This window comes from Anguilla anguilla, chromosome 14 (assembly GCF_013347855.1).
Source record: "Anguilla anguilla isolate fAngAng1 chromosome 14, fAngAng1.pri, whole genome shotgun sequence".
Classification (NCBI taxonomy): Eukaryota; Metazoa; Chordata; class Actinopteri; order Anguilliformes; family Anguillidae; genus Anguilla; species Anguilla anguilla.
The window spans coordinates 40194729-40215817 of record NC_049214.1 but is presented as its reverse complement, the minus strand read 5'-3'; the positions used below and the strand labels follow the sequence as shown (position 1 = coordinate 40215817).

At 48.1% G+C, this 21089-nt stretch overlaps 2 protein-coding genes across 3 annotated transcripts in view; both read right to left on the bottom strand.

The window, feature by feature from the left end:
• Nucleotides 1-15451, bottom strand: part of LOC118212903 (BCL2/adenovirus E1B 19 kDa protein-interacting protein 3-like) — a 34527-nt gene extending 19076 nt beyond the window's left edge. Inside the window, exons 1-2 of the mRNA XM_035391381.1 lie at nt 15295-15451; nt 2172-2430 (exon numbers count right to left, since the gene is read on the bottom strand). Coding sequence (XP_035247272.1) covers nt 2172-2430; nt 15295-15343 — 308 coding nt within the window. The 5' untranslated portion in view covers nt 15344-15451. The remainder of the gene's footprint in view (nt 1-2171; nt 2431-15294) is intronic.
• A 621-nt stretch (nt 15452-16072) lies between these two features.
• Nucleotides 16073-21089, bottom strand: part of LOC118212828 (serine/threonine-protein phosphatase 2A 55 kDa regulatory subunit B alpha isoform-like) — a 28015-nt gene continuing 22998 nt past the window's right edge. Inside the window, exons 10-11 of one of the 2 annotated variants that reach the window (XR_004762321.1) lie at nt 18861-20154; nt 16073-16323 (exon numbers count right to left, since the gene is read on the bottom strand). Coding sequence is in view for 1 of the 2 variants with exons in the window: in XM_035391209.1 (XP_035247100.1) it covers nt 19875-20154 (280 nt within the window). In the remaining variant the exon portion in view is untranslated. Of the gene's footprint in view, nt 20155-21089 lie in introns of both variants that reach the window. The other variant, XM_035391209.1, reaches the window with a different exon arrangement.

Below are 21089 nucleotides of genomic sequence, written 5' to 3'. Positions count from 1 at the left end.
GTGTGAGTGTGTTAATGTGTGTGTGTGAGTGTAAGTGACACTGTATACTGTGTCACCAGTGAGGTGGTTCTGTAGCTGACATCTCCATGCCATTTATTTCATGCCACAAAACACGATAACAGCAGGATGGAGAGAATGTTGCAGTTTTATCCATCCCTATGCGACAAGAGTACACACTTCCTGAGCCTCAGAACGCAGCAAACCTGAGCTTCAGAAAGCAGCGAGTCTGTGTTCCAGATCCCAGCGAGCCTGAGCTTCAGATCCCAGTGAGGCTGAGCTTCAGATCGCAGCGAGCCTGAGCTTCAGATCCCAGCGAGCCTGAGCTTCAGATGGTAGGGAGCCTCAGCTTCAGATCGCAGCGAGCCTCAGCTTCAGATCCCAGCAAGTCTGAGCTTCAGAACCCAGCGAGCCTGAGCTTCAGACCACAGCGAGCCTGAGCTTCAGATCCCAGCGAGCTTGAGCTTCAGATCCCAGCGAGCCTGAGCTTCAGATCCCAGCGAGCCTGAGCTTCAGATCGCAGCGAGCCTGAGCTTCAGAACCCAGCGAGTCTGAGCTTCAGATCCCAGCGAGTCTGAGCTTCAGATGGTAGCGAGCCTGAGCTTCAGATCCCAGTGAGCCTGAGCTTCAGATCCCAGCAAGCCTGAGCTTCAGATCCCAGTGAGCCTGAGCTTCAGATGCCAGCAAGTCTGAGCTTCAGAACCCAGCGAGCCTGAGCTTCAGAACCCAGCGAGCCTGAGCTTCAGATCCCAGCGAGCCTGAGCTTCAGATCCCAGCGAGCCTGAGCTTCAGATGGTAGCGAGCCTGAGCTTCAGATCCCAGCGAGCCTGAGCTTCAGATCCCAGCGAGCCTGAGCTTCAGATCCCAGTGAGCCTGAGCTTCAGATCCCAGCGAGTCTGAGCTTCAGATCCCAGCGAGCCTGAGCTTCAGACAGTAGTGAGGCTGATAACCTCAGTCTTAGCAGAGTCCCTGCTGATGATGCAGGTCAATCATTAAGGACTGCAGCAGGGTCTTACTGACCCATAAAAACGATGACACAGGACCCTGACACGTCACAGCCGCTCTCAATACCATCACTCTCTTCGCTAAGCATTCACTTCTCTCTAACCCTAACCCTAACCCACCTTGTCCTGGCCAATCACTGGAGTCCACAGCATAAAGTTATAACACCCATAACTTATGCTCTCCCACACGCTACAGTACATCTCAGCATTTAGTCCACTGCAACGTGTACATCTATATTCCCCCCTCCCCCCCAAGTCCCTCAGTATGGAGTTCCCCCTCTCCCCCCGAGTCCCTCACTATTCAGTTCCCCCTCTCCCTGAGTCCCTTAGTATGGAGTTCCCTCTCTCCCTGAGTCCCTCAGTATGGAGTTCCCTCTCTCCCCGAGTCCCTCAGTATGGAGTTCCCCCTCTCCCTGAGCCCCTCAGTATGGAGTTCCCCCTCTCCCTGAGTCCCTCAGTATGGAGTTCCCTCTCTCCCCGAGTCCCTCAGTATGGAGTTCCCCCTCTCCCTGAGCCCCTCAGTATGGAGTTCCCCCTCTCCCCGAGTCCCTCAGTATGGAGTTCCCTCTCTCCCCGAGTCCCTCAGTATGGAGTTCCCTCTCTCCCTGAGCCCCTCAGTATGGAGTTCCCTCTCTCCCTGAGTCCCTCAGTATGGAGTTCCCTCTCTCCCTGAGTCCCTCAGTATGGAGTTCCCCCTCTCCCCCGAGCCCCTCAGTATGGAGTTCCCTCTCTCCCTGAGTCCCTCAGTATGGAGTTCCCCCTCTCCCCCGAGCCCCTCAGTATGGAGTTCCCCCTCTCCCCCGAGCCCCTCAGTATGGAGTTCCCTCTCTCCCTGAGTCCCTCAGTATGGAGTTCCCCCTCCCCCCCAAGTCCCTCAGTATGGAGTTCCCCCTCTCCCCCCGAGTCCCTCACTATTCAGTTCCCCCTCTCCCTGAGTCCCTTAGTATGGAGTTCCCTCTCTTCCCCAAGTCCCTCAGTATGGAGTTCCCTCTCTCCCTGAGTCCCTCAGTATGGAGTTCCCTCTCTCCCTGAGTCCCTCAGTATGGAGTTCCCTCTCTCCCCCCGAGTCCCTCAGTATGGAGTTCCCCCTCTCCCCCGAGTCCCTCAGTATGGAGTTCCCCCTCTCCCCCGAGTCCCTCAGTATGGAGTTCCCCCTCTCCCTTTCCCCACCTGTCACAGGAAGAGTTGCTACGGCTGGATTCATGTTGTGCATCCAGCAGGATCTTCTCCATGTCCCCGTTATGGATGGAGGATGAGGACGGCACGTGCTCCAGGCCACCTGTAATGCTCTCCTCTTCCTCCTGAGTCAGCCCCAGCCCCAGCCCCTCACCATGGTCACTGTTGCCCGGGGTGACGGGGGGTACTGTCAGGTGGGTCGGTTGGGAGGGGTTTCCTGCGTTCCTGTTCATCTCCAGTTCCACCCAAGACCCTACGCAAAGACACATGCATCTCATGACCTGTGTGAACAAATGCCTGTTCTCCTGCCCACTGACATTTGCATATCAATGACACAGGAGGCAGGTAAATTGAATGTGTTCCTTTTTGCCCTTAATGTTCAAATTAGTTACATTTTTAGTCCAAGCAAAAAAATGATGATGCAGAAGTGTGTAAAGTTTAGCTCCTGCTAAACTTTGTAAGTCACAGTTAGAATTGCGCATACATAAATTCTACCCAGCAGACTTTCTATGGTAAACACAACTGGCTCACAGAAACTTAAACAACTGAGTCTTAACTACTGCTTGTATTTTTGCATAGACTGCATAGTTCTTGTTTGTGTTAGTGTTAATCAGATTAACCTACAGGGTCCAAGTTAACTATGCGGTTGTTCCCTGCACTTGGAACGGTACCTCTCTCTAGGGTTTTCGACACACTTGTTCCTGGTTATGGCTATACACTTTGTTGTACGTCACTCCGGATAAGAGCATCTGCCAAATGCCTGTAATGTAATGTAATGTGAGTTTCCATTTTTGAAACAACAGCAAATATGAACAGGCTTACAAATATTATTAGTTTCTCAAAATTGGGAGAAAAAAATACTAACAAACTACAACGATGTTTAAAAATAATGTGCAGTCACACAGTGTTGAGAGAAACAAAAATGCTGCACGCAATAGAAAGGGAGTGGACAGAGATTTGGAAAGCAGTGAATGTTATTTCCCTTAACGCACATTTCCGTACTGTTTATTTTCAAGGAGAAAACACCCAGACTAACCAAAGGGAATGCCTGAGGACAGTAGCACTCAGTAACGGCAGCACCAGTCACGAAAGAAACATTCAGGGACTAGAGCACCACAGCGCTGTCTGTCTGACAAACACATCCCACATTCAGGGACTAGAGCACCACAGCGCTGTCTGTCTGACAAACACATCCCACATTCAGGGGCTGGAACACCACATTGCTGTCTGTCTGACAAACACATCCCACATTCAGGGGCTGGAACACCACATTGCTGTCTGTCTGACAAACACATCCCACATTCAGGGACTGGAGCACCACATTGCTGTCTGTCTGACAAACACATCCCACATTCAGGGACTAGAGCACCACAGCGCTGTCTGTCTGACAAACACATCCCACATTCAGGGACTGGAGCACCACAGGGCTGTCTGTCTGACAAACACATCCCACATTCAGGGGCTGGAACACCACATTGCTGTCTGTCTGACAAACACATCCCACATTCAAGGACTAGAGCACCACAGCGCTGTCTGTCTGACAAACACATCCCACATTCAGGGACTGGAGCACCACATTGCTGTCTGTCTGACAAACACATCCCACATTCAGGGGCTGGAACACCACATTGCTGTCTGTCTGACAAACACATCCCACATTCAGGGGCTGGAACACCACAGGGCTGTCTGTCTGACAAACACATCCCACATTCAGGGACTGGAGCACCACAGGGCTGTCTGTCTGACAAACACATCCCACATTCAGGGACTAGAGCACCACAGCGCTGTCTGTCTGACAAACACATCCCACATTCAGGGACTAGAGCACCACAGCGCTGTCTGTCTGACAAACACATCCCACATTCAGGGATTAGAGCACCACATTGCTGTCTGTCTGACAAACACATCCCACATTCAGGGACTGGAGCACCACATTGCTGTCTGTCTGACAAACACATCCCACATTCAGGGAGCACCACAGGGCTGTCTGTCTGACAAACACATCCCAAGAGCTTTTCAGATTCACTCATATGGACATCACTCCCCAAAGATGTGCCTTTCATACTAAATAAATGAAGCTCAAACTGTAGAAGATTATAGATCAGTTAGTTCCGACTGCTCATTGTGATTGGCCGAGACACATTCCATGAGAGCTCATATACATTATGACATCACTCAGACCTCATTACTGGCCGGGATCAATTAGTATTGTTTATCATAGATTCATAGGTCACCCAAATCAAAAAAGGTTATTTCAATATCTTCAACATTTCAACTTCAACAAAATGGACTCATTTGATAACATCACTTTTGATCTCTTCCAGCTGATGACAGTAGAATATTTGGACGATTATGTTACTAAGCTTGCAGTTCCAATGTCTGTCCTTCCTGAGTCTGCAGTTAATGCACTTTGCATGTGTTCATAGTGCTGCCTGGAAATGGTGACAGCAGAAAAACATATATTTATTTGCAGAGCCAAATTATGAGCAATTTAATCAGAACAATGCTTTGCTGTTTTTATTGTTTTTAATTCAATGTAAAACTGTTGCATAAACAATGCAGGTGGTATGTTATGCCATATATCAGCATGTGTATCCTGTTATGAGTCAGAGCTATGAGCACAGCACACCTGTGTTGATGTACAGCACTGTGCAATGAGTCTGGGCTATGAGCACAGCACACCTGTGCTGATATACAGCACTGTGCAATGAGTCTGGGCTATGAGCACAGCACACCTGTGCTGATATACAGCACTGTGCTATGAGTCTGGGCTATGAGCATAGCACACCTGTGCTGATATACAGCACTGTGCAGTGAGTCTGGACCTATGAGCACAGCACACCTGTGCTGATATACAGCACTGTGCTGTAAGTCACGCCTATGAGCACAGCACACCTGTGCTGATATACAGCACTGTGCTAGGAGTCAGGCCAATGAGCACAGCACACCTGTGCTGATATACAGCACTGTGCTGAGTCAGGCCGATGAGCACAGCACACCTGTGCTGATATACAGCACTCTGCTGAGTCAGGCCGATGAGCACAGCACACCTGTGCTGATATACAGCACTGTGCTGAGTCAGGCCGATGAGCACAGCACACCTGTGCTGATATACAGCACTGTGCTATGAGTCAGGCCGATGAGCACAGCACACCTGTGCTGATATACAGCACTGTGCTGAGTCAGGGCGATGAGCACAGCACACCTGTGCTGATATACAGCACTGTGCTATGAGTCAGGGCTATGAGCACAGCACACGTGCTGATATACAGCACTGTGCAATGAGTCAAGCCTATGAGCACAGCACACCTGTGCTGATAGAGTGCACTCAAACGGGAGAGCGCGTGAGAGACACGGCGTGCCCCCCCCACCCCCCCACTGAAACAGGAGAGCGCGTGAGAGACGCGGCGTACCCCCCCCCGACCCACTGAAACAGGATGCGGCGTGCCTCGGAGCATGCGGCTGGTGAGTGGCGGTCAGGCTGGGGCCAGATGGACGTCCCTGCGCAGAGGAATGAGTCATAAACACCTCTGTGTGCTGTCACAGCCGCTCTGACTGACAGCACGCCCGCCCACCTGACCCCAGACACACTCGGCTCTGCGTTAAGTTTAATACCTAAAGCTATAATCAGCACAACAACTCTGACTGTTTGCTCTGATAGGTTCCCCATTATCTGTATATTACCATTTAGTTTGCCTGTAATAACTGATACTGGGCTGGGCAGTGCAGGACATACCCCACTCTATCTGATTCTATCTTCACACCACAGACTGAACCTTTTTTCTTCACGCAAGGATTTTTGGGGGTTCAGGCTTGGTCTTGCCTTGGTCTTGCCTCCTGTTTTTCTTGATTTCTTTTAACAGTTTCTCAAATAAATTTGAACTGAATGTTTGACTGGCATGCTTTCTGAAGTTTCTGATACTGATGTTACTCTATTGAGTTGTACCTATACAAACTAGACTATAAAGGATAATGAATTGAGGCGTAGAAATACTCGCTTAATCAAAGCTCAGACATGGATCAAAAGGTTCAGAGACTAAAATGGCAGTCCCTTAGGGTTACAAGCTTGATTCTGTAATGACGCATCACACCGCAATCACTGCACAGTATGCAGTGTAGCCCGTCGCTCTGAATCTTTCTCTTTTTTCTTTTTCTGGTATCCCATAATTTAAATCCACCTATAGCCTTCCTGTGCCTCTCTGAACCCATGTACCCTATAACACTATCCTCTAACTGAAGTTAAATATAGACCAGCTTAATGGTTAACTTTGACTGTTTGTTACTACGCATTGAGGGCAGTCCAGCTTAAGGAACAGCTGAAAAAGATATGTTGAAATTGAAGAGGCCGGAAAACAAAAACAAAACCAGACTACTTCTAACCACACAACAAGCCCCAGTGTGTGAAAACATTTCATTGGCTGAGCTTAGAACTTGACCTGAGAACCCCATGCTAAACCAGTCTTACTCAGCAGATCTGACACAATACTGCTCCCCTAGCCTGCTTTAAGTTCAATATTGCTCCCCTAGCCTGCTTTAAGCTCAGTACTGCCACCCTAGCCTGCTTTAAGTTCAATATTGCTCCCCTAGCCTGCTTTAAGCTCAGTACTGCCACTCTAGCCTGCTTTAAGCTCAATACTGCTCCCCTAGCCTGCGTTAAGCTCAATACTGGTCCCCTCGCCTGCTTTAAGCTCAATACTCCTCCCCTAGCCTGCTTTCATACAAAACTGCTCCCCTAGCCTGCTTTCATACAAAACTGCTCCCCTAGCCTGTTTCATACAGTACTGCTCCCCTAGCCTGTTTCATACAGTACTGCTCCCCTAGCCTGCGTTAAGTTCAATACTGCTCCTCTAGCCTGCTTCCATAGAGTACTGCTCCCCTAGCCTGTTTAATACAGTACTGCTCCCCTAGCCTGCTTTCATACAGTACTGCTCCCCTATCCTGCTTTCAAACAGTACAGCATTCCTAGCCTGCTTTCATACAGTACTGCTCCCCTAGCCTGTTTAATACAGTACTGCTCCCCTAGCCTGTTTCATACAGTACTGCTCCCCTAGCCTGCTTACATACATTACTGCTCCCCTGGCCCGCATTCATACAGAACTGCTCCCCTAGCCTGCTTTCATGCAATACTGCTCCCCTAGCCTGCTTTCATACAATACTGCTCCCCTAGCCTGTTTCATACAGTACTGCTCCCCTAGCCTGTTTCATACAGTACTGCTTCCCTAGCCTGCTTACATATAATACTGCTCCCCTAGCCTGCTTTCATACAGTACTGCTCCCCTGGCCTGTTTAATACAGTACTGCTCCCCTAGTCTGTTTCATACAGTACTGCATCCCTAGCCTGCTTACGTACAGTACTGCTCCCCTAGCCTGCTTTCATACAGTACTGCTCCCCAAGCATGTTTCACACAGTACTGCTCCCCTAGACTGTTTCATACAGTACTGCTCCCCTAGCCTGCGTTAAGCTCAATACTCCTCCCCTAGCCTGCTTTCATACAAAACTGCTCCCCTAGCCTGCTTTCATACAAAACTGCTCCCCTAGCCTGTTTCATACAGTACTGCTCCCCTAGCCTGCGTTAAGTTCAATACTGCTCCTCTAGCCTGCTTCCATACAGTACTGCTCCCCTAGCCTGTTTCATACAGTACTGCTCCCCTAGCCTGCTTTCATACAGTACTGCTCCCCTGGCCCGCATTCATACAGAACTGCTCCCCTAGCCTGCTTTCATACAATACTGCTCCCCTAGCCTGCTTTCATACAATACTGCTCCCCTAGCCTGTTTCATACAGTACTGCTCCCCTAGCCTGTTTCATACAGTACTGCTTCCCTAGCCTGCTTACGTACAGTACTGCTCCCCTGGCCTGTTTCATATAGTACTGCTCCCCTAGTCTGTTTCATACAGTACTGCATCCCTAGCCTGCTTACGTACAGTACTGCTCCCCTAGCCTGCTTTCATACAGTACTGCTCCCCCAGCCTGCCTACATACAGTACTGCTAACATAGCCTGCTTTAAGCTCAATATTGCTCCCCTAGTCTGCTTTAAGATCAGAACTGCTCCCCTAGACTGCTTTAAGCTCATTACTGCTCCCCTAGCCTGCGTTAAGCTCAATACTGCTCCCCTCGACTGCTTTAAGCTCAATTCTTTTCCCCTAGCCTGCTTTCATACAGAACTGCTCTCCTAGCCTGCTTTCATACAGTACTGCTCCCCTAGCCTGTTTCATACAGTACTGCTCCCCTAGCCTGTTTCATACAGCACTGCTCCCCTAGCCTGTTTCATACAGTACTGCTCCCCTAGCCTGCTTACATACAGTACTGCTCCCCAAGCCTGTTTCATACAGCACTGCTCCCCTAGCTTGCTTTCATACAGTACTGCTCCCCTAGCCTGCGTTAAACTCAACACTGCTCCCCAAGCCTGCTTTAAGCTCAATACTGCTCCCCTAGCCTGCTTTCATACAAAACTGCTCCCCTAGCCTGTTTCATACAGTACTGCTCCCCTAGCCTGTTTCATACAGTACTGCTCCCCTAGCCTGCGTTAAGTTCAATACTGCTCCTCTAGCCTGCTTTCATACAGTACTGCTCCCCTAGCCTGTTTAATACAGTACTGCTCCCCTAGCCTGCTTTCATACAGTACTGCTCCCCTAGCCTGTTTAATACAGTACTGCTCCCCTAACCTGTTTAATACAGTACTGCTCCCCTGCTTACATGTGGGTCCTGCCCTGTCCAGGGGGGCATGGCTAGCTGCCCTAGGGGAGAGTTGAGGATATCTCTCACCGAGGCCAGGCTCATGGGAAGGGCACTCCACATTCATAAACATCCTCCAGGCAAAGCTCAACTGCGCAACTCAAACACATCCATCTTAGAGCAGAATCCACAGCAAGACATATTTAAGATACAATTTTCATGGAAACTTCCAGGATTTGTAGGATCTTAAGTACATGAGCACATTGACTATCATGATCAATTCTTTGCTTAGTAAACACAGTTTTCCAGAGTGATAAACATTACTTACATCATTTCACACACAGTCTCAATTTACATAGCTGGGAGTATCTACTGAACTTGGGTTCCCTCAAGAACAGGACAGTACTTCCTCATATGGAAGTCTGTGGGTTAGCTCTCTATTACACGGCTGGCTACATAGATACTGTACTAAGACAGGTGAGAAACCTGCTTTTTCTCATAGCCGTTTTCTGCATTTTTGATCCCAAATCTATTCTAAATCACTTGCGTAGTGAGAGTGCAGATGTGGAGCACCCACAAAGCTTTCAGTCCATCCTCATTGTCCCACGAATGTCAACTAGATGGAACGGTCTCAGTAAACAGCGCCTGGGGTTCAGACACCTGGCATGAAAAGGTCATACGAAATAACATCCCAGAGAGAGAAAAATGCATGAGCTACAGTGATTTAAATTTTATACGAGGCAGCTAACGTTACAGCACAGAGCGCAACCTTGAGCTGGCGCTCACTGGGGGTACATTTCAGCCGAGAATAATACGTCACAAAGCGTCTTTAGGTGTTACCGTCCGCCAGAACTCATCTCCTCCTCAGAATATCCAGCTGCTATACACTCCATGGTTCTGAGGATGTCACTGCTGATTCCGTCAAAATCATGACCCAAGAGCTGAGTAAAGGTGGTTTATCAGCAGATTTGTGTTTTTGCATACTTCTTGAAATATGCATCAAGACTCCACTAAGCCTGACCAAAAGATGAGCTAAGTTTTATTCAAATTATTTTTTCTTGCTCATGTCAGCTAGCTTTTCTTTTGACTTTTGGGGAAAGAAGGAACCAGTCAAACTTTGCAGTGTCTATGAATTTGGATACGATAAACACAGGAAAAGCAGTCAAATAACTGCAAATCTCTGTGAACTGTGTTCTCTGAACATACTGCACTCTGAACAAACTGCACTCTGAACATACTGCATTCTGAACAAACTGCACTATGAACATACTGCACTCTGAACATACTGCACTATGAACATACTGCACTCTGAACATACTGCACTATGAACATACTGCACTCTAAACATACTGCACTATGAACATACTGTGCTATGAACATACTGCACTATGAACATACTGAACTCTGAACAAACTGCACTATGAACATACTGCGCTATGAACATACTGCACTCTGAACATACTGTGCTATGAACATACTGCTCTCTGAACATACTGCACTATGAACATACTGCGCTATGATACTGCGCTATGAACATACTGCACACTGAACACACTGCGCTATGAACATACTGCACTCTGAACATAATGCGCTATGATACTGTGCTATGAACATACTGCACTCTGAACATACTGCACTATGAAAATACTGCACTATGAACATACTGCGCTACGAACATACTGCGCTACGAACATACTGCGCTACGAACAAACTGCACTCTGAACATACTGAACTCTGAACATACTGCACTATGAACATACTGCGCTATGAACATACTGCGCTCTGAACATACTGCGCTATGATACTGTGCTATGAACAAACTGCACTCCGAACATACTGAACTCTGAACATACTGCACTATGAACATACTGCGCTATGAACATACTGCGCTATGAACATACTGCGCTACGAACATACTGCGCTACGAACAAACTGCACTCTGAACATACTGAACTCTGAACATACTGCACTATGAACATTCTGCACTCTCTGAACATACTGCGCTATGAACATACTGCACTATGAACAAACTGCACTGTGAACATACTGCACTCTGAACATACAGCACTATGAACATACTGCTCTCTGAACATACTGCACTATGAACAAACTGCACTCTGAACATACTGCACTCCGAACATACTGAACTCCGAACATACTGCACTATGAACATACTGCGCTATGAACATACTGCGCTATGAACATACTGCGCTATGAACATACTGCGCTCTGAACATAATGCGCTATGATACTGTGCTATGAACATACTGCACTCTGAACACACTGCACTCTGAACATACTGCACTATGAAAACACTGCGCTATGAACATACTGCACTATGAACAAACTGCACTCTGAACATACTGAACTCTGAACATAGTGCGCTATGAACATTCTGCACTCTCTGAACATACTGCGCTATGAACATACTGCACTATGAACAAACTGCACTGTGAACATACTGCACTCTGAACATACTGCACTATGAACATACTGCTCTCTGAACATACTGCACTATGAACAAACTGCACTCTGAACATACTGCACTCACTGAACACGCTGGGGAGAATGGTAGGAAGGAAGAGGTGCAAGAGAGATCATGGGACAATCTGCTGAGAGCGAGGGATCATGGGAGATTCTGCTGAGAGCAAGGGATCATGGGAGAGTCTGCTGAGAGCATGTGAGTGTGTGTGTATGAGTGAGTGCGTGAGAATGTGCGTGTGTGTTTGTGTGTATGAGTGAGTGAGAATGTGGGTGTGTGTTTGTGTGTGTGTGTGAGTGTGTGTGTATGAGTGAGTGCGTGAGAATGTGCGTGTGTGTTTGTGTGTATGAGTGAGTGAGAATGTGGGTGTGTGTTTGTGTGTGTGTGTGAGTGTGTGTGTATGAGTGAGTGCGTGAGAATGTGCGTGTGTGTTTGTGTGTATGAGTGAGTGAGAATGTGGGTGTGTGTTTGTGTGTGTGTGTGAGTGTGTGTGTATGAGTGAGTGCGTGAGAATGTGCGTGTGTGTTTGTGTGTATGAGTGAGTGAGAATGTGGGTGTGTGTTTGTGTGTGTGTGTGAGTGTGTGTGTATGAGTGAGTGCGTGAGAATGTGCGTGTGTGTTTGTGTGTATGAGTGAGTGAGAATGTGGGTGTGTGTTTGTGTGTGTGTGTGAGTGTGTGTGTATGAGTGAGTGCGTGACAATGTGCGTGTGTGTTTGTGTGTATGAGTGAGTGAGAATGTGGGTGTGTGTTTGTGTGTGTGCGTGAGTTTTGCGTATATGAGCGCGTTGATGTGTGTGTGTTTGCGTATGTGCGCATATCGGTGTGTGTGTGTGTGTGTTTGCGTATGTGAGCGCATCGGTGTGTGTGTGTGTTTTTGTGTGTGTGTTCGCGATGTGCACACGTCGGTGTGTGTGTGTGTGTATGAGTAAGTGAGAATGTGCGTGTGTGTTTGTGTGTGTGTGTGCGTTTGTGTATGTGCGCGCATCGATGTGTGTGTGTGTGTTTGCATATGTGCGTGCATCGGTGTGTGTGTTTTTGTGTGTGTGTTCGCGTATGTGCGCCCATCGGTGTGCATGTGTGTGTGTGTTTGCGTATGTGTGCGCATCGATGTGTGTGTGTGTATGTTCGCGTATGTGCACGCATCGATGTGTGTGTGTGTTTGTGTGTGTGTGTTCGCGTATGTGTGTGCATCGGTGTGTGTGTGTTTGTGTTCGCGTATGTGTGCGCATCGGTGTGTGTGTGTTTGTGTTCGCCTATGTGTGCGCATCGGTGTGTGTGTGTGTGTTGGAGGGGGGCTCAGACTCAGTCAGGTCTCCCCAGGTGACGGGGGTGTCAGGCTGTTTTCAGTTCTTCAGTGACAGGCACGTCTCTGTCACGTTACAGAATTGAGATGAGAAGCCATTGCTTAGCAACACTACTGCTTGTTACTTTTTTGAAGCCCTGAGCTGTCCCTGTCTGTAACAGACGAGTCAGCTGCAGTTTGGCCCGGGGTACAGCCGGGGAAGAGGGGTTATGTAAAACGCTCTCTGGAATGTAGTCATGAACGTGGCAACCCCCCACCCCCACCAACCTGCTCATGTTCTAGGAAACATTCCCTACTTTCCACTGGTCAAGCAGCACCTGCCTCACCCCCACCACCATAAATAGGGGGGTGTCACACATAAACCACACATCAGCCACGACCGCAGTAACTAGGTTAACCTGGGCCAGCGCTATCCTGTCGCCTGGCTGGAAATCAGGACTGGCAGCTGGGTCAGCTGGCTGCAGGCTCACCTCAGCGTGGGGCTCACATGACCCAGGGCCTTTCCATAGGCCTGTGCTTGACAAGCTAACACCTCAATGCTGCTATTCTTCCAGCTAAGACAACTCCTGGATTATTTCTCCAGAGACCTAAGACATGGAGAGATCCTTACAGCTCAGGAGTTTTCTTGCAAGCAGTCACCCTGAAAGCCTTTTAAAATCAGGTAAAAAACTAGTGTTTTTTACCAGATTCTACTGGCGGCAGTGTAGCATCCTGGGTAAGGAACTGGGTTTGCAACCGAAAGGTCATGGGTTCGATTCCTGGGTGGGGTACACTGCTGTTGTATCCTTGAGCAAGGTACTTAACCTACATTGCTTCAGTATGTATCCAGCTGTATAAATGGATGCAATGTAAATTCTACTGTATGTAAAAAGTTGTGTAAGTCACTCTGGATAAGAGTGTCTGCTAAATGCCTGTAATGTAGTGTGGATGTGACTTGCTGTTCTTTTCATATTTGAATACTTTGTGGATTCTTAATATTCAAATAACAATATGAAAATGAAATTCCTGTTCTCGGCCCAAATATGCTGCAGTTTTTTTTCTGTGTACATATTGTGCATTACATTGCATTCAGTCAAAAGACATTTTTATACACAGCAATTTACAACACATCAGCCTTCATCTTGCTTTTAGGCAAGACGGACATATCAAATAAATAGCTGGGGGTTTATGCAACATTCTGCTTCATAAATACTGATGATAATGAATAAAACTTTAATATCAGTCACAAATAGGTCATTTGAAATAATTTAAGTAATCGAGCACGTGGAATATTTCAGTTTGTACTCAGTTAAGAATTTCAGCCCGTTTCTTTCTCGGGTCCTCGTGAGCACGTACGGTTCTTGGTAGTTACTCGCACTTCTGTAGCGTGGAGGAACAGCCGAAGACAATAGCGGCGCGTCTGCAATGTGATCGATCTCACTCACGGAACTGCAGATTGCCGAAGACGTCAAAATGAATGCAATTTACAAGCCAGGAATAACAACAACTCGAATTAGTAAAACAACGGCAACAACGGCACGGTCATATTGAAAATGAATTCACATCTACAGCTTTCAGAATTTTGCCCAGCCTATATGGTTTGAAATGAGTTGCCCAGGTTGACATTTTAAGGACAATGAAATTCTGAAGTGTTCAGAAGTTGTTTATATTGAAATAAACGTGCTGCAGAGAATATTTATAAAAAGAATACATTTTATTCAATCACTTAAACGACAAATGTCGTTAAGTACATTAAACAAATGTTTCTTTGTCAGTTATTTCCCGCTTTTATTTAAGTCATTGTTTGCTCGTTTCAAATTAGGCTATGCAGACCATTTCCTGAAATTTTCTGGCGTATAACTTCGCAAAGCTAACTGGAGATGTGCTGTGCTTCTGCAACTTGAACAAAAGCGCTTTAATTGCTTGCGTTGCCTTTATTTTGCGTGTCCATCCGCCAACAGTCTCACAGTTCCGCTAGAAGTGTACCTATAATTTAAAAACGACCGAAATAAAATAATTTTATTGCGATTACATAAAGCAGACAAGTTTTTGCTTCGCGGAAGCTTAATAAGGATGTCCTCGCTTAAGGCCAGCTTGTTATGTTTACCTTAACACAAAGCATCACATGCTGCAAACAAGCGATTTCGGGGGCGCACGTTACATAAAGCATTCGAGATATTCTGCATCCGGTATGTTCAAAACACAGTTTGTGTCACGGTGAACAGTACAATTAACAGACATTTAATACCGTTATTTATAATAACTCGCCCTTTCCATTTTTAAGTTCCTCGATCTATCGTGCCTTGTTGACATTTATGTAGAGCCTCCTCTTGTCGACTCGGGAAAGCATAAATGATTGGTTGGGTGTTCCTTCAATCATGACACGATATTTGGAAATCCCACACCCTTATGCCCACCTCCCCGAACACCGGAGTATTATATTGGTGCGCACGGTTGTCAATTCTCTGAAAACAGTTTCGTTCAAGTGTTAGATCCGCCTCCATACCCTGCCCATGAAAAACCCAAAGGAAATTCCAACTCAAATGAAGGCAGTTTTTCTATTCAATATGCCTTTTCAAAAGTCACGAAAAATCTGTTTTTAGGTTAGCAGGAAAGTATTCCACAAAGGTACATAAATGTCATCAAGCTACGGCCATCTGAATCGATGGTACCTACCGTTCAGCGATGGATCTCCGTTGTTATTTGCGGAGCCAGCGGTAGACATAGCGCCTGTCAGAGTTGCTCGCGTATGACTGCCAATAAGACGCGCAGACACTGTGCATACAGATCTGGAACGTGCGCGCAACCGCGTCCACGTTCTGCATTTGAAACACTGACCCTGGATCAGTTTTCGCCATTTGACACACAATGCTCTAGATTAGCAAGAGGCTTGGTTTAACTGATCATAGATCTACGCTGGGAGCTCCCATAAACGTATAGCTGGGGTGACGTCAGCAGGGTAGATCTAACCAGTACGGTAGCACACTTTACTGGCTAACAAAGAACCCTGGATTATGCAATGAATAATTCTTTTCAACCCACACTGATATCAAATCCGCGGGCTGCATGTACTTAATGAAGTTATAATTTCATGTGCCGCAAAGATCGTACATAATTAGCTCAAACACAGTGAATGGCAGTATTTTTATCAACAAGTCATGATCTGTTCAGGGTAAATATTTACAAAAGACATTCTCTGTTCCAGACACTGAAGCAAAGGTAAGTAAAACATAACTCAGACGGGGTTACTTTATAAAATGTTTTATTATTATTCAGTAGTTCAGCATAGTAATTGTTTTTTTGTTGATCCTCACTGAATCAGAATTTTCTGTTTCTGCAAACCAAAGGTAGGCAGGTTACAGTCAGCTTAACCCCCCCCCCCCCCCCTATCACAAAAAAGAAACAAAGTGCATTCTACCAGGAGTCTTGTTGGGACCCCTTTTTTTTGGGGGGGGGGGGGGGGGGGGGGGAGGATGGCCTGGACAGAAGCAGTCAGTCACTCCAGGACTGTCCCTGTTAATACTCCAGTCGCCGTCCGTCCGAACGCACCAGGAGTGGCCCTGGGCCGCAGCAGTGTGCAGAACGCCAGTGGCAGGAGTCTAGCACTCACCACGCCTGCGTCCTTTCTGTCTGTCAGGAGGGTGCGAGGGTCCAGACCTCCGCTCTTCAGTTTCCTCAGAATCAGAGCTCAGCCTGCAAGGCTGGCTGAGAGAGAAAACATTTCCTGCAGATTAAAGCCAGTACAAATGGATGGGAAAATACAACAGAGCTTTGCAGCCTATGGCTGCTCAGCTCCCAACCAGCAAAGAAGTGCCCCAATTTTCTTGAACCTGGATGGTCAGATGTTCACAGCATCCATCCTCTGTAGCATTTAAGTTCATGAATATTCATGAGGAGGTGTGTCCTGCCAAATATAGGGTGCACCAATTAGGCGGAATTTTCACTCGATTTAAACTGGGCCCTCTGATGCGGCAGCGATGCCATGCACTTCCCGTTCTCCTCCCGTCCCGTGGCCAGGGGTGGGGCGTGTCGGTAAACAAGTGCACCCATACTCTCATTGGTCACACCCCCTAGGGAACATTCTCAAGACACAAAGCATAACTTCAGCTTCAACAGCAGAGAGAACTTTCAATGTTAGGAACGTGAAGAGGATGGTCAAGAGCAGGAAGTGTGGTCATGCCACAGGAACACAGCAGTGAGCCCTGGTCTCTCTCTCGTCTGCTCCCGAACTGGGCTTTTCCATGCCTCTACAAACATTATAAATCCTTCTTTTTTCCCTTTATCTCCAGACTCAAAGACAGTTTACACCACTCTAGCATAATAAAGGTTGTATGTGGCTGTCTGTGTGTGGAGGAACAATCTTAAACATGTTCCTGCAAAAAGATGAAGACTGGATTTGTCCTAATTTTAGAACATTACCTCACACTGCTAAGTTAGCTATGGTGCTCTTTTGCACAGAGTTCCAGTCAGAAGCTTGGCACAGCTGAGGCCAGTCTTACGTGTGCTGCCTCACACACTCCCCAGCTCACAGATTTTTATCTGGCTGTTCCAAAGGGCTCAGGTGACAGGTGTGGAAATGAATACTTCAGAGGACGTGGTAATGACGTGCTCACAGAGGGCTTTTAGACGGGCATCTGGCCGAATCCTACATCCAGCACGTTAAAATGGAGCAGCTCACACATGCAACCTTTAACCCTTTCCAACAACAGAGCGACACTGCCACCTTTACAAACCTCAATAATTAACTGCATTAATGCCACACGCATATCACACAAATGCCTTATATCAGGACTGCCCAACTCTGTTCCTGGAGATCTAGCGTCCTGTAAGTTTTGATTCCAACCCTAACAAAGCACCCCTCATTCAACAGCTAGTGCAGGGCTGCCCAACCCTGTTCCTGGAGATCTAGCGTCCTGTAGGTTTTCATTCCAACCCTAATAAAGCACACCTCATTCAACAGCTAGACAGCTTGTGGAGCTGCTAATTAGTAGAATCATTCAACAGCTAGAGCAGGGCTGCCCTTTAGGTCTTTAGGTTTAACTACGCAATGGTGAAGCATAGCTTATTTAGCTTTCTTTCATTTTGTCTGGTTTCGTAATGTAACTGCATAGGACAATCTGCTCTAACCGGCTCTAATCTATCGGCTCTAATTTCAGTGGATTGTATTATGATTAACCAACAATAATGGTAACTGGTAATTACAGTCTCGGCTCCTGTTCCAGGAGAACAGTGCTGTGGGTAATTTGTCTCTCGCTCCTGTTCCAGGAGAACAGTGCTGTGGGTAATAAGTCTCTCGCTCCTGTTCCAGGAGAACAGTGCTGTGGGTAATTTGTCTCTCGCTCCTGTTCCAGGAGAACAGTGCTGTGGGTAATTAGTCTCTTGCTCCTGTTCCAGGAGAACAGTGCTGGGGGTAATTAGTCTCTCGCTCCTGTTCCAGGAGAACAGTGCTGTGGGTAATAAGTCTCTCGCTCCTGTTCCAGGAGAACAGTGCTGTGGGTAATTAGTCTCTCACTGTTGTTCCAGGAGAACAGTGCTGTGGGTAATAAGTCTCTCGCTCCTGTTCCAGGAGAACAGTGCTGTGGGTAATTAGTCTCTCGCTCCTGTTCCAGGAGAACAGTGCTGTGGGTAATTAGTCTCTCGCTCCTGTTCCAGGAGAACAGTGCTGTGGGTAATTAGTCTCTCGCTCCTGTTCCAGGAGAACAGTGCTGTGGGTAATAAGTCTCTCACTGTTGTTCCAGTAGAACAGGGCTATGGGTAATTACAGTGTCTTGCTCCTGTTCCACCATTATACAAAAATAAACTCTGCACATTAATTCCCTAACACGTACATGTCATTCTGAGGTTAAGAGAGAGAAAGAAAGAAAACTTTCTTTAAAAACAAAAATAAGAAACCATTCCAAGGAGAGAAATTTTTACAATTTATAAATACGATAAACATCTTAGACCCTTTCCTGGTGGACATTATTCTCTATAACCCTGGACAAAGTTCAAAAGAAAGGGCAGAATGACTTCAGCCCAACACAGACGAGCAGCCGGCCGATCTCTCCAGGGTGGGGGGGAATTGGGGCGTGTCCCGGGCGGGGGAGTGACACGTCACACACGTGTGGGATCCTCCACTCCAGTGCTCCGAGGGCAGCAGGGGCAGGGCAGGGGAGGGGAGGGGTGCATGGACGGCTTGGCGTTCATGTACAGGACGTTTAGAGGAAGTTGGGGGCGGTAAAGGGTACGCGCGCCACACTCACCATCGTTAAAACCGACCCAGTGGCGTCCAGTGTCCATCTGTCCAGGAGCCGCAGGTAGGAAGCTTGTCCACCTCACCTGTGAGTCCTCACCTGTTCATTCCACCTAGACCACGCCTTCACAAATACAGACCAACCCACCAACTGAGGTCAGGGTCTCTCTCTTTCTTTTTGCGTAGGAGTGAACAAACTTGGCAGCAAAATCCCACATTTTTCCTACACGGTTTACAAAAAGTCTAAAAAAAGGAGTGTGTGGGATGGCCCAGAACTTCAGAAGGAAGCCTTTGGGTTTTTGTGAAGGGGGGTGGAGTTACTTACTGGACAGTAAGGAGGAAAGAAAACGGGGGAGGGAAAAAAAAAAACAAACTAGTAATACCGCCTCGCGGTTGTATGCCTCCGCCAAGGCAAAAACGTCTTTTGTGAGGTCACAGTGACCTTGATCTTTGACCTTTGACCACCAAAATCTAATCAGTTCATCCTTGATTCCATGTGGACGTTTGTGCCAAATTTGAAGAAATTCCCTCAAGGTGTTCCTGAGATATCACGTTCACGAGAATGGGATGGACAGATGGGACAGACGGCCGGATGGACGGACAGACGGAGGGACGGACAGCCCAAAAACATAATGCCTCCGGCCAAGGCTGTGCCATCGTGGAGGCGAAATAAAAACGTTTCGATGACTGAATTTGACCGCAAAACAAAATGTGTACATACAAACTCGTTTTTTTTTTAAAAAAGGTCAGGATGGCCCCACTCAGAGGAAGTGGGATGCTTCTGAGCGACTCTTGCCGCGTTGCGTTTCACTTCTCGAAAAGGTGCTGCGCAGGCGGTCTGGCGGACGACCCAGGGAGCGCACCCGTCTCCCTCCGCTCTTCAGAGGGAGGGGCTGAGACCCAGGGAGCGCGCCCGTCTCCCTCCGCTCTTCAGAGGGAGGGGCTGAGACCCGGGGGAGGAGTCATGAGGGGGCGGGGTAAAGAGGGGGGCGGGTGTAGGACGCAGATCGGTGCTCTCCAGGCTCTAGTTGGGCTTGTCCTGGAATATGTAGAGGTTGTTGGTGGTGGCCACGGCGATGATGTTGTCGCTGGGGTGCCAGGCGGTGTGCAGGATCTTCTTGCTGAAGTCCAGGCTGTCCACGCTGATCTCGTCCTTCCGGCGCTTTCCGCCAGCGCACACCTTGCGCGGCCTGAGCAGCGAGCGCGGCCGGCTGCCCTCGCGGGACGCCTCCAGGGTCACGTCCCGCCGCTGGCCCCGCTCAAACATCCGGAAGAAGTTGTTGTAGGAGCCGGTCAGGACCACGCTGCGGTGGAGGGGCAGACAGAGACACCGTCAGGGGAAGGAAGAAGAGGACCGCGAATGCTACCGTGTCGCTAGCAACGCTCCAGAAAATGGAACAGCAAAAAAAAAAAAATCTGCTTCTATTGACCATTTACCAAAGAGCATTACAGTTTCATCATCTGCGGTTTTGAACAAACTTTATTAGCTCTTGAGCTATGAAATTCTGACAGTACGCAGAGCCAGATGACAACTTTCAACATAAAAAAACAAAATGACAATAAAATGGAGAAAGGAGGTTTTTCAGCTTGGTTAAACTCACTGCACTGCACGCTGCGTTTCTAAGAAAACCTGGACTGCTTGTGCATGCGTTAGCGCCGTACAGGGCGTGTCTCTCTCTCACTGCAAGCATTAGCGCTGCACAGGGCGTGCCTCTCTCTCAATGCAAGCGTTAGCGCCGTACAGGGCGTGCCTCTCTCTCTCACTGCAAGCGTTAGCGCCGTACAGGGCGTGTCTCTCTCTCACTGCAAGCGTTAGTGCCGTACAGGGCGTGTCTCTCTCTCACTGCAAGCGTTAGCGCCGTACAGGGCGTGCCTCTCTCTCACTGCAAGCGTTAGCGCCGTACAGGGCGTGCCTCTCTCTCACTGCAAGCGTTAGCGCCGTACAGGGCGTGCCTCTCTCTCTCACTGCAAGCGTTAGCGCCGTACAGGGCGTGCCTCTCTCTCACTGCAAGCGTTAGCGCCGTACAGGGCGTGCCTCTCTCTCACTGCAAGCGTTAGCGCCGTACAGGGCGTGCCTCTCTCTCACTGCAAGCGTTAGCACTGTACAGGGCGTGCCTCTCTCTCTCACTGCAAGCGTTAGCGCCGTACAGGGCGTGCCTCTCTCTCACTGCATGCGTTAGCGCCGTACAGGGCGTGCCTCTCTCTCTCACTGCAAGCGTTAGCGCCGTACAGGGCGTGC